At 43.3% G+C, this 13,833-nt stretch overlaps 1 protein-coding gene across 1 annotated transcript in view; it reads left to right on the top strand.

Moving 5' to 3' along the window:
• The first annotated feature begins 3,860 nt into the window (after positions 1–3,860).
• The window catches only part of LOC124545926 (leucine-rich repeat extensin-like protein 3), a 63,030-nt gene continuing 53,057 nt past the window's right edge, over positions 3,861–13,833 (top strand). The window contains exon 1 of the mRNA XM_047124886.1: positions 3,861–3,910. Within this exon, the coding sequence (XP_046980842.1) occupies positions 3,861–3,910 (50 nt within the window). The remainder of the gene's footprint in view (positions 3,911–13,833) is intronic.

The following is a 13,833-nucleotide window of genomic DNA, read 5'->3' on the forward strand; positions in this document are numbered from 1 at the left end:
GCGGTAAGGTACCGAGCAAGGCTACCTGGAGTACTCCGTGGCTGTCTGCGGGCACTGATGGTGAGATATCGGCCATCTTGTGAGTTGTACACTGTGGATGTCCCGTACTGTAGCGCCTGGACACGTTTCCTGTCTGCTGCAATCGTTGACATAATCTTGAGATCACACTTTGTGGCACACGGAGGGCCCGTGCTACGACCGGATGTGTTTGACCAGCCTCCAGTCGCCCTAGTATTCTACCCCTCATAACGTCATCAGTATGTGTTCTTTGAGCCATTTTAAACGCACAGTCACCATTACAACGTCTGAAAACGTTTGCACACTTACTCGCTGCACCGCACTCTGACATGCACCAACACACCTCTGCATATGTGGACTGCTGCCAGCGCCACCGTGCGACGACCGCGGGTCAAATGCACCGCATGATCATACCCCAAGGTGATTTAAACCCGCAAACCGCCCACCAGAGCGTTGTTTCACGATGTATCCACATTAGCCTTAATTTATGAGCACGAGTGTAGTTGTACCTGAGCTTTTGGCGAACACACTCTTGGCTGTTCCTGAGAGGACGTGGATACAACATGACGGTGCACCGCCTCACGTCAGTGTGGATGTCCGCAACCATCTCAGTGCCGTATTTTTTGGTCGCTGGAATGGAAGGGGTTGTCTATTTCGTGGCCTGCGAGGTCAAAAATGGTTCAAATGGCTATGGGACTTAACTTCTGAGGTCATCAGTCATCTAGAACTTAGAACTACTTAAAGGTAACTAACCGAAGGACATCACACACATCCATGCCCGAGGCAGGATTCGAACCTGCGACCGCAGCGGTCGCGCGGTTCCAGACTGCAGCGCCTAGAACCGCTCGGCCATCCCGGCCGGCCCTGCGAGGTCATCTAATCTGAATCGCCTCGATTATTTCCTAAGGGAATATCTAAAGCCACTTGTGTGTGAGACCCTAGTGGATACGGAGATGGAATTAGTTGCCAGAATTATAGCTACTTCTGATGTGATTCGAAACGCAACAGGGATATTTGTCACGGTGCTTTAGAATCTTGTTCGCCGATCGATGATATCATGCTTGCATTGAGGCTGATGGCCATAAGTTTCAGCACATGTTGTAAGATACAGTACAAATGGTACGTCCATTGTGTCAATGATCGTATTTGCAGTTAACTATAAGTAATGTACCGGGTGATCAAAAAGTCAGTATAAATTTGAAAACTGAATAAATCACGGAATAATGTAGCTAGAGAGGTACAAATTGACACACATGCTTGGAATGACATGGGGTTTTATTAGAACCTAAAAAAAATACAAAAGTTCACAAAATGTCCGACAGATGGCGCTTCATCTGATCAGAATAGCAACAATTAGCATGACAAAGTAAGACAAAGCAAAGATGATGTTATTTACAGGAAATGCTCAATATGTTCACCATCATTCCTCAACAATAGCTGCAGTCGAGGAATAATGTTGTGAACAGCACTGTAAAGCATGTCCGGAGTTATGGTGAGGCATTGGCGTCGGATGTTGTCTTTCAGCATCCCTTGAGATGTCGGTCGATCACAATACACTTGCGACTTCACGTAACCCCAAAGCCAATAATCGCACGGACTGAGGTCTGGGGACCTGGGAGGCCAAGCATGACGAAAGTGCCAGCTGAGCACACGATCATCACCAAACGACGCGCGCAAGAGATCTTTCACGCGTCTAGCAATACTTTTTTTTGTTCTAATAAAACCCCATGTCATTCCAAGGATGTGTGTCAATTTTTACCTCTCTATCTACATTATTCCGTCGTTTATTAAGTTTTCAAATTTATACTGACTTTTTGATTATCCGGTAAATAAAAAAGTACGCAGTAATTTGAATTCATTCCTATTATCTCCTTGGCTTCTCCTACCACAGGTTGCCTACTTCAAATGGTTCACTGTAGCATCCTCTATGTACTGTTAAATTTTTTCACGCTCTTACGGAAACACCCTCTGTACATACGTTTATAGTCGCCAGCGCCTGTAACATTGACGCTCTGTAGCGTTGCTGGATGACGTTTCCCGACATGGTTTCCTATGTAGAACGGGATCTACTAAGTCCCCTCTACAACCACCAGAAATGTGAAACATGAAGTGCGAAACACCATCTATTTATATTTTTTAAACACATGTACTGGATACAGCGTGTTGCCCTACTGCGTCTACTCACCTCATTAATTACTTTATGAAGGACCTAACGCGGTGGAAATCTACATCTACATCTACATTTATTCTCCGCAAGCCACCCAACGGTTTGTGGCGGAGGGCACTTTACGTGCCACTGTCATTACCTCCCTTTCCTGTTCCACTCGCGTATGGTTCGCGGGAAGAACGACTGCTGGAAAGCCTCCGCGAGCGCTCGAATCTCTCTAATTTTACATTCGTGATCTCCTCGGGAGGTATAAGTAGGGGGAAGCAATATATTCGATACCTCATCCAGAAACGCACCCTCTCGAAACTTGGACAGCAAGCTACACCGCCATGCATAGCACCTCTCCTGAAGAGTCTGCCACTTGAGTTTCCTAAATATCTCCGTAACGCTATCACGCTTACCACATAACCCTGTGACGAAACGCGCCGCTCTTCTTTGGATCTTCTCTATCTCCTCTGTCAACCCGACCTGGTACGGATCTCACACTGATGAGCAATACTCAAGTATAGGACGAACGAGTGTTTTGTAAGCCACCTCCTTTGTTGATGGACTACATTTTCCAAGGACTCTCCCAAAGAATCTGAACATGGCACCCGCCTTACCAGCAATTAATTTTATATGATCATTTCACTTAAAATCGTTCCGCACGCATACTCCCAGATATTTTACAGAAGTAACTGCTACCAGTGTTTGTTCCGCTATCATATAACCATACAATAAAGGATCCTTCTTTCTATGTATTCGCAATACATAACATTGTCTATGTTATGTGTCAGTTGCCACTCCCTGCACCAACTGCCTATCCGCTGCAGATCTTCCTACACTTCGCTGTAATTTTCTAATGCTGCAACTTCTCTGTATACTACAGCATCATCCGCGAAAAACCGCATGGAACTTCCGACACTATCTACTGGGTCGTTTATATATATTGTGAAAAGCAATGGTCCCATAACACTCCCCTGTCACACGCCAGAGGTTACTTTAACGTCTGTAGACGTCTCTCCATTGAGAACAACATGCTGTGTTCTGTTTGCTAAAAACTCTTCAATCCAACCACACAGCAGGTCTGGTATTCCGTAGGCTCTTACTTTGTTTATCAGGCGACAGTGCGGAACTGTATCGAACGCCTTCCGGAAGTCAAGGAAAATGGCATCTTCCTCTGAGCCGGTATCTAATATTTTCTGCGTCTCACATGATCGCTGTTTCCGGAATCTATGTTGATTCCTACAGAGTAGATGCTGGGTTTCCAGAAATGACATGATACCGAGCAAAAAACATGTTCTAAAATTATACAACAGATCGATGTCAGAGATATAGGCGCATCTGCTCGACGACCCTTCTTCAAAACTGGGACTACCCGTGCTCTTTTCCAATCATTTGGAACTTGCGGTACATGGCTGTTAGAAGGGGAGCAAGTTTTTTCGCGTACTCTGTCTACAATCGAATTGGTATCCCGTCAGGTCCAGTGCACTTTCCTCTGTTGAGTGATTCCAGTTGTTTTTCTATTCCTTGGACACTTATTTCGATGTCAGCCATTTTTTCGTTCGTGTGAGGATTTAGAGAAGGAACTGCAGCGCGGTCTTCCTCTGTGAAACAGCTTTCAGCTTTGGAAAAAGGTGTTTAGTATTTCATGCTTTCATGCACGCTGCAAGTACACTGCAGGATTGTTCGCCTCATGGAAGAAGCTCACGTATGGACGCGCCGGCGGCTGCAGAGAGAGACGAGGTACGGTCACGTAACTCAACTAAGAGCTGCGAAAAATTAAGTGTGAAACGAGATGTTGGTGGCTTCATAGACCCGCCTTGCCTTTTTCTATTTAACAAGTCCGTTCACCTCCTGGCTCCGGATAACAACTCAAGCGCGGGTGACCTGGAAGAACAGCACCCTACCCTTCACCGGATTCAGTCAACAGCAAGCATCCCCCGAAGGTGGCAACACTTGGCCATGTAGTGCCGGAGGCATAGGAGGTGTCTCGTGATGGGTAATCTTGTCACTAGACTGTAGGGATTCTGCAGTATCTCTCCTCATAACTTCCAAAATTAGAGCCATTTTTCCCGGCCTATGGCTGTCGAGCCAGCCTTCCCGCTCAACAATCTGGTTTATTCCATTAAATGCACCATCGATGTTAAACTGCACGTTACGATAGCAGAAGGCAGAAACCGTTCACTGAGGTGACTAGCTGCTCTGTCAATTTATTAGAGGACCAGGAAAGTAAAATTTTTTTCTAAAACTGACATAGTGAGACCGTGGCTGTGTACAATTAATGTAGATTAATTCTTGCAAAGATGTAGACAGCAATCTTTATGATAACTTCACATGTGGCAAATTCTTTTTGGTGTGTGTGTGTGTGTGTGTGTGTGTGTGTGTGTGTGTGTGTGTGTGTGTGTGTGTGTGGTGCTTTGCACAATATAGTGATGTACAAATTACATAAGTGCTGGATATATTTTGGAATATTTGAAAAATACAATCCTGCAACTTCGCAACAAAATCGCGCGGAATTTTCAACGGCACCAACACACCAAGAATATTTCGCCCCAATGGAAGAATGAAAATCGAAAACTGACGATTATGTAAAGTGTATCTTGCAAATCATGTGAACAACCGTCCGACGATGAACTTGCCAGTTCGAAACCGGTTACAGCGCTATTTACCTAAATAAATAGCAGTATTAATAACGGCTGGTGGCTGTCTTCTTCTTTGTAATAATTAACCTACATTAAAGTTTTTTCTTCACATGTCTAGATTCGTTTGTCATTTATCAGCTCATTGTATACTTCAAAGTCGTGCCAAAGACATTTTAAGGTTGGAGTGACTTGTTTATTCGTAAATAATTAAATCTTTCATCTTATTTTTTATTTTCATTTTATATTTTTTATTTTATTTTGCAATTTATGGTGAAATGGCCAGCCAAAACCCAAGTAGGTACATATCCGGGATCGTATATGCTTTTTGAGGTTCGCAAGGGTAGTAATGTAATAGCTGCTTCCAAAAATATTTGCGATGTTTATTCAACTGCATTAGAAGTTTGTTAATATCAAAAGTGTTTTTCTATGTTCAAATCCTGTAATTTTGAGCTTTCCAGCTAGTGTCGACGAGGAAGATCAAGAATTTTAGACAACGGCATGTTAAAGGGGGGAGTGGAAGAAAATCCTAGTTAGATAATCGAGGCACTGTCGAGTACTCTTAAACAACCTTGGTCGACCATCCACGAACATTTGCAGCTGATTGGTACAGACAAACTAAGCTAATCGATGCACCACATGCTTCAGCGGCACAATGCAGAAGCGTTTTTCGATCGCTTCATCACTGGAGATAAAAGAGAGATTTCCTATTACAGTACAAAAGGCAGTGACTCTGTCCTAATGAATCGCCACTAAGTACAGCTAAGCCACATTTATACCCCAAAAAGGCGTTTCTGAGTGTTTGGTGTATTCGCGGGGTCGTTCATATTAAAGTTATTCATTCACAACGTCGTTATCTCTGCCTAACGGAAACGTATACTAATATGTCAAAATCTTATGCTTGAAAATGGATTAATGCCGAATTTGCAACCATAAAATAAAATTCTAACAGCAGAAAGCAAGATGACAACTTTTTAAAAATATTCAAATACAATTGTAAACAGTGAAATGGATATACTCATTTTACTAAGGTTTGAAGCTCCTCGTTTTTCCATGTATGCGATTTAAAAAGTGGGTTATTTTGGAAATCAGCCTTTTGCAAACACAACTAGTTTATTTTTGTATTTCCCCAGACATGTTTCGACACCAATGTGTCATCTTCTGTGGGTGAACTTTTATTTTCTGTAAAGTAAAAAATCACATTTGTAGGCCTAAGAAATACAATATTTGCAATTTGCTTCGTTTTATTTGGACACTTTCCTTCAAATTACATCGCTAATTGAACTGTATTATTAAACATCGATTTTAGTGCTCGTTTTCGTCGTTTTTTTGACAGCATGTCATCTGCAAACTAGCCATGAAGAACATTATTGCGTATTTGTGGAGAGCTGTTTCGAGGTTACAGGTTATGTACGTTACTGTACTTACATCTTCCGTCATGTTTCGTGTCCCTCGTTGGTGTCTCAATCAGCTACTATTTAGTGCATTGCTTTCTCTCAGTTCTTCATAAATTTCAACTCACTACTTCACCTCACAACCACTTACACAGAATGTGGCGAAATGTGATCTGAGCAGACACTTCTGGCAATACACGCAGTGAGATGTGTCATGTTATTGTCGTTGCTCAGTTGTTCATCTTTCGTCTTGTGTGTATTATAGCGCTGATTTTGAATATGTGTATGTGTGTGTGTGTGTGTGTGTGTGTCAGAGAGAGAGAGAGAGAGAAAGAGAGAGAGAGATGGAAATAGGGGTTGGGAGGGAACCAAGAAAACAGACTTTTTTTTCCTGTTATGTTTTCTGTATAGTTCATTGAGTGTTCCAAACAGTGTTTTGTTACACAATGTTGTATTTTCATTCAGGACTCTTTTTCCTGTATTATTGCTTTTTGTATGTGGTAGTTCTCCTCTGTTGTGAGTTTTTGGTAGAGACTGTTGCTTTCTCTGAGCAACGACAATAACATGACACAACTCACTGCGTGTATTGCCAGAAGTGTCTGCTCAGATCACATTTCGCCACATTCTGTGTAAGTGGTTGTGAGGTGAAGTAGTGAGCGGAAATTTATGAAGAACTGAGAGAAATCAATGCACTAAATAGTAGCTGATTGAGACACCAACGAGGGACACGAAACAGGACGGAAAATGTAAGTACATAACGTTCATAACCTCTAACCTCGAAACAGCTCTCCACAAATACGCAATAATTTTCTTCATGGCTAGCTTAGAGATCACATGCTGTCAAAAAACAACGAAAACGAGCACTAAAATCGATGGTTAATAATACAGTTCAATTAGCGATGTAATTTGAAGGAGAGTGTCCAAATAAAACGAAGCAAATTGCAAGTATTGTATTTCTTAGGCCTACAAATGTGATTTTTTACTTTACAGAAAATAAAAGTTCACCCACAGAAGAAGACACATTGGTGTCGAAACATGTCTGGGGAAATATAAAAATAAACTAGTTGTGTTTGCATGGAGAAATATAAAAATAAACTAGTTGCGTTTGCATAAGGCTGATTTCCGAAATAACCCAGTTTTTGAAATGGATATATCTCTTCAATTTCCTCAGGAATTACAATAATTTAAGAAAGGCACCATAATAAAACTAGTTTAACAAAGGAGATTTACAGATCACGCATTACCTATGCAAGGAAAATGCTGCTGTGACAAAATGCGGATAGCCCTCAAAAAAAAAAAAAAAAAAAAAAAAAGTCCACATTTATGAACACAGTTAATAGAAGTCAGACAATATTGCTGGGGGCTTCTGCCATGGTTGAGCGTCGATTAAACACAGCAGTCAGAAAGACTGCAGCCACCGCGCTCGTAAATTTAGGCCAGCCAACTTGCCTTACGTCAGCCACATCAACAGTTTTCTGAATCGCGACCAGAAACTTTCCGTGTAATAAATGAGGCCACCCAGCACTTCCGCGCATCACTCGATGCTAGACACCGCTGTTGATGAAGCAGAGCCGGAAAAACAAACGTGTCCATGGCCCCAGTAGCGTATACTCTGTCGATGGTCTCTACGTGTTCAAAGCTGGTGGCGAAAGAGAAAGTGTTGACATGTAATCCGAAAACAAAGGAAGTAGGTTACAGTACGCTTGTTCGCCCACTGCTTGAATACTGCTCAGCAGTGTGGGATCCGTACCAGATAGGGTTGATAGAAGAGATAGAGAAGATCCAACGGAGAGCAGCGCGCTTCGTTACAGGATCATTTAGTAATCGCGAAAGCGTTACGGAGATGATAGATAAACTCCAGTGGAAGTCTCTGCAGGAGAGACGCTCAGTTGCTCGGCACGGGCTTTTGTTGAAGTTTCGAGAACATACCTTCACCGAAGAGTCAAGCGGTATATTGCTCCCTCCTACGTATATCTCGCGAGAGACCATGAGGATAAAATCAGAGAGATTAGAGCCCACACAGAGGCATACCGACAATCCTTCTTTCCACGAACAATACGAGACTGGAATAGAAGGGAGAACCGATAGAAGTACTCAAGGTACCGTCCGCCACACACCATCAGGTGGCTTGCGGAGTATGGATGTAGATGTAGATGTAGATGTAGATTCCGCACCAGACGGCAGGCAGGTTCGTTTCGAGGCGCCACAGTCGCACTGCCGACAGCGCCGCTCTAGCGGCGACTGTTCGAATGCATCGCAACAATGGCGACTTTTAAGTCGGCACAGTTCTTCCCGCGAACCATTCGCATCTGGAACAGTGACAGGAGGAAGTGACAGTGGTACAGAGAATAGCCTCCGCTGCACGCCGTAAAGTAGCTTGTGACATGTAGATGTAAAACGCTGCGTGCCCGTAGTGTGCCTTGCCGACAACTGTCGGACCCCTCTTCATCTGAGTGGTCAGCCTGCCAGTGTTTGACTGCGTCGTTCGTTTGCCGTGGTGCAGCTGCTGCTGGTGGTAATGGCCACGTCGCTGGGAACTGCCTTCACCGACTCTCCGCCCCGCCCACCACGGCCGCCGCCGCCGCCCACGGGCCTGGAGCCTCCCCCGCCGCCTCCAGGATTCCAGCTCCGCAGCCACAATCTGCCGTCGCCGCCACCGCCGCCGCCGTCGTTCCACTCAGGGGGCGTGTGAGTCATTTAGAATTCTCATAATATTTATAATTCATTAGGCTTACAGATACTTTGATAGTGCCCACTTTTACCTACCTTACGTTAACGGTTCCATCTATACGTAACTACTACACCAAATAAACTCCATAATATGAATGCCACACTGTAGTCTTTCCATACTTGTACCATTTTTTACCTCTGCTGCCCCTTTCAGGAGCAACTTAAGTAATTGTGTTTGCCGTAGTAGACTTTCCAGTAACTTCTTGTAGTAAGTGAGTTTCAAACACTTCTTTTTTCTACGCTTATTTGTAGCACATCTTCATTTCGCACCTTCTCCGTCATCTTAAGAACTAACACCCTTTGTTGGCACGACATCTCTAGTGCTTCCGCGCTCTTCCTCTGGAGATTTCCGACAGTCTCTTTTTCATTTCTATACAATGCTGTGCTCCATAGGTACGCTTTCAGGAATCTCTTCCCCACTTCCACATCAGTATCTAGGAACAATGGAAGAAGTGTAAAGAAGAATGGGAAATAATGCTGAAAATCTGTCACATGGCCATCAGTCCGGCTTTAGGAAATGTAAATGCACCGGAGAGGCACTTCTTAAAGAAAGCAAGACTTAAAATGAAAAATCATGACGCATAGTCATAGCATTTGTCGATTTAGAGAAACCATTAGAGAATGTAAAACTGTAAAAGATGTTCGAAACTCTCAGATAAATAACTGTAAGATGTATAGAAGTAGGAATAACATACAGAATGTAGCAGAAACAAGAGGGAATAGTAAGTATGGGAGACGACATTAAGTGCTCGGTTTACAGCGGTGTGACACAGGGATATAATCTTATTCTCTTACTGTTTCATCTGTATGTCAAAGAAGGAATGATGGAAATAAAAGGAAGATTCAAGAGTGGCATTAAAATTCTGTGTAAAAAGATGTCAGTGGTAAGATTCGCTGATGACCTTATCTTTCCTGAAGGAGAAGAAGAACTACAGCAAGCGCTTACTGCAATGAAAAGTCTAATAAGTTCAGAATATGGGTTGAGAGGACGTTGAAGAAAGGCAATAGTAAAGAGCAGTAGTAGAAGTCAAATTAGCGACAAATGTAACATCTAAATTGGTGACCACAAAGTAGACGAATGTAAGGAATCCTACTAACTTGCAAGCAAAATAACACATGACAACCGAGGCAAGGAGGACGTAAAAAACAGAATAAGGCAGGTAAATAGGACACTTCTAGCCCAGAGAAGTCCGTTAGGAAGAAATTCCCAAGAATGTACGTTTAGAGCACAGCCTTAATGGTAGTGAATGATAGACCAAGAGAAAATTGGGAAAGAAGAGAATCGAAGGATTTGAGATGTGGTGCTATAGAAGGATGCTGAAAATTAGGTGGACTGATAAGGTAAGGAATGGGGAGGTTCTCCATATCTCCGCAAAACCGCCGAGGAGAGGATCGTGTGTAAAACATGGACAAGAACAAGACCAACATGATAGGACATGTGTTAAGACATCAGGGAAGCTGTAGATAGTAAAAACTGCAATGGAGGGGAAAAAAAGATTCAAATGTGTGTGAAATCTTATGGGGCTTAACTGCTAAGGTCATCAGTCCCTAAGCATACACACTACTTAACCTAAATTATCCTAAGGATAAACACACACACCCATGCCCGAGGGAGGACTCGAACCTCCACCAGGATCAGCCGCACAGTCCATGACTGCAGCGCCTCAGACCGCTCGGCTAATCCCACGCGACTGTAATGGAGGACAATCATTTGACTACACCCAACCAATAACCGAGAACGTTGGGTTATAATGCTATTCTGAAATGGATTTCGCACAGGACAAAAATTTATGGCGACCACACCAGATCAACCCGAAAACTCATGATCCAAAGAGAAACTTTGGTGTACATTCTAGATAGGCGAATTACTCTCTAAGACAAAGAAAGATGCACCACGAAGAAATTAACCGAAAGGGACGCAAATCGACAGATATGATGTATATGTATGGACAAACAAATCTTAAAGAATCCTTCTGAGGGATATCATGCGAAATTCTGTAGAACTGGCGAGTTAGATCATCAAAATCCCGAGCTGGTTGGACGGCCCTGCCCATAGTTCTGCAAACGTTCTCAATTGGAGAGAGAACAGGTGACTTTTATAAAAATTGGGTGATTCATTCATGAGAAAGAGCTTCATAAATTATCCAAATCAATAACGCTTTGGACCAGCTCTAGCCCTTATCCAGGCAGCTATTTGTCATTGTATTCATTGACAGAGTTGTTCGGTGTCCTTCTGAGGGATATCATGCGAAATTCTGTAGAACTGGCGAGTTAGATCATCAAAATCCCGAGCTGGTTGGACGGCCCTGTCCATAGTTCTGCAAACGTTCTCAATTGGAGAGAGAACAGGCGACTTTTATAAAAATTGGGTGATTCATTCATGAGAAAGAGCTTCATAAATTATCCAAATCAATAACGCTTTGGACCAGCTCTAGCCCTTATCCAAGCAGCTATTTGTCATTGTATTCATTGACAGAGTTGTTCGGTGTCCTTCTGAGGGATATCATGCGAAATTCTGTAGGGCTGGCGAGTTAGATCATCAAAATCCCGAGCTGGTTGGACGGCCCTGCCCATAGTTCTGCAAACGTTCTCAATTGGAGAGAGAACAGGTGACTTTTATAAAAATTGGGTGATTCATTCATGAGAAAGAGCTTCATAAATTATCCAAATCAATAACGCTTTGGACCAGCTCTAGCCCTTATCCAGGCAGCTATTTGTCATTGTATTCATTGACAGAGTTGTTCGGTGTCCTTCTGAGGGATATCATGCGAAATTCTGTAGGGCTGGCGAGTTAGATCATCAAAATCCCGAGCTGGTTGGACGGCCCTGCCCATAGTTCTGCAAACGTTCTCAATTGGAGAGAGAACAGGTGACTTTTATAAAAATTGGGTGATTCATTCATGAGAAAGAGCTTCATAAATTATCCAAATCAATAACGCTTTGGACCAGCTCTAGCCCTTATCCAGGCAGCTATTTGTCATTGTATTCATTGACAGAGTTGTTCGGTGTCCTTCTGAGGGATATCATGCGAAATTCTGTAGAACTGGCGAGTTAGATCATCAAAATCCCGAGCTGGTTGGACGGCCCTGTCCATAGTTCTGCAAACGTTCTCAATTGGAGAGAGAACAGGCGACTTTTATAAAAATTGGGTGATTCATTCATGAGAAAGAGCTTCATAAATTATCCAGATCAATAACGCTTTGGACCAGCTCTAGCCCTTATCCAAGCAGCTATTTGTCATTGTATTCATTGACAGAGTTGTTCGGTGTCCTTCTGAGGGATATCATGCGAAATTCTGTAGAACTGGCGAGTTAGATCATCAAAATCCCGAGCTGGTTGGACGGCCCTGCCCATAGTTCTGCAAACGTTCTCAATTGGAGAGAGAACAGGCGACTTTTATAAGAATTGGGTGATTCATTCATGAGAAAGAGCTTCATAAATTATCCAAATCAGTAACGCTTTGGACCAGCTCTAGCCCTTATCTAGGCAGCTATTTGTCATTGTATTCATTGACAGAGTTGTTCGGTGTCCTTCTGAGGGATATCATGCGAAATTCTGTAGAACTGGCGAGTTAGATCATCAAAATCCCGAGCTGGTTGGACAGCCCTGCCCATAGTTCTGCAAACGTTCTCAATTGGAGAGAGAACAGGCGACTTTGCCGGCCAAGGTACGATGTGGCAAGCACGAAGGCAAGCAGTAGAAACTCTCACCGAATGCGGGCGTCCATTATCTGCCTGAAATGTAGGCCCAGGATGGCTTGCCATGAGGGGCAACAAAACGGAGCGTAGAATATCGTCGACATACCACCGTGCTGCAAGAATGTCGCGGTTAACAACCAAAGGAGTTCTGCAGTTAAAAAGAAAAATGGGACCACAGACCATCAGTCCTGGTCGTCGGGCTGTATGGGGGTGATAGGTTGGTCTCCACCACGGTCCGGGACGTCTCCAGACACCTGGAATCTTTTTTGATTGGAGTACTGCTGTACTCAGTGATTACTCCAGCTTCGAACTGAGCCCCATGACCAACGAAGCTGTGTCTGGAGACCTTTCGTTTCAGCAAAATAATGACCATCCGCACACAGAGAGTTTCTGCTGCTTGTCTTCGTGGTTGTCCAGCAAGGTCGACGGATCACTACCCAAATGAGAAAGTTTGGAGTATTATGGGCAGGGCCCTTCAACCATCTCGGGGTTTTGACGATCTAACGCGCCAATTTGACAGAATCTCGCATAATATCCCTCAGGAGGAAAATCCAACAGATCTATCAATCAACGTCAAGCCGAATAACTGCTTGCATAAGGGCCAGAGCTGGAAAAACGCGTTATGGACTTGCTCACTTTTTTAAGCTCTTTCTCTTGGATAAATCATCCAATTTCACTGACTCTGTAATAAATTGTTTGCTTATCCGTACTTATTTACATTACATCCACCGATTTCCGTCCTGTCCCATAGTTCCTCCGTGGTTCGTCTTTTTTTCCTGTGACTACTGCGTTGTTCCCACTTGTGAAGTTGACGAATTGTTGTTTTCATTTCTACTATCATCCAACACATCCGTTTCTGTTTTCTTTATCATTAGGTTGCATTCTGTGGGAAGTGCGCCGTCCAAAACTTTCAACATCTCTTCACCTTCCTTATATCTGGTCAGAAGACCTGTGCCATACAGGAATCTTACTTCCTTGATTACTTGTTCGACGTTCACGCCGAAAAAAGCCGTCGTTACACTACAATAGTGCATAACAAACAGTATGAAAGCAACACCATTACATGCAGCCAGCCATTCGTTTTGTCTCGCATACTCCCTCATTTTTACTTATCTGAAACACTTAACATGTAATATTCTTTGGTAGCGCCATATTTCAGATGCTTCCTGTTTCTTTTTCTCCGTATTCGTGATGGTTCACATTTA

This window comes from Schistocerca americana, chromosome 8 (genome assembly GCF_021461395.2).
Source record: "Schistocerca americana isolate TAMUIC-IGC-003095 chromosome 8, iqSchAmer2.1, whole genome shotgun sequence".
NCBI lineage: Eukaryota > Metazoa > Arthropoda > Insecta > Orthoptera > Acrididae > Schistocerca > Schistocerca americana.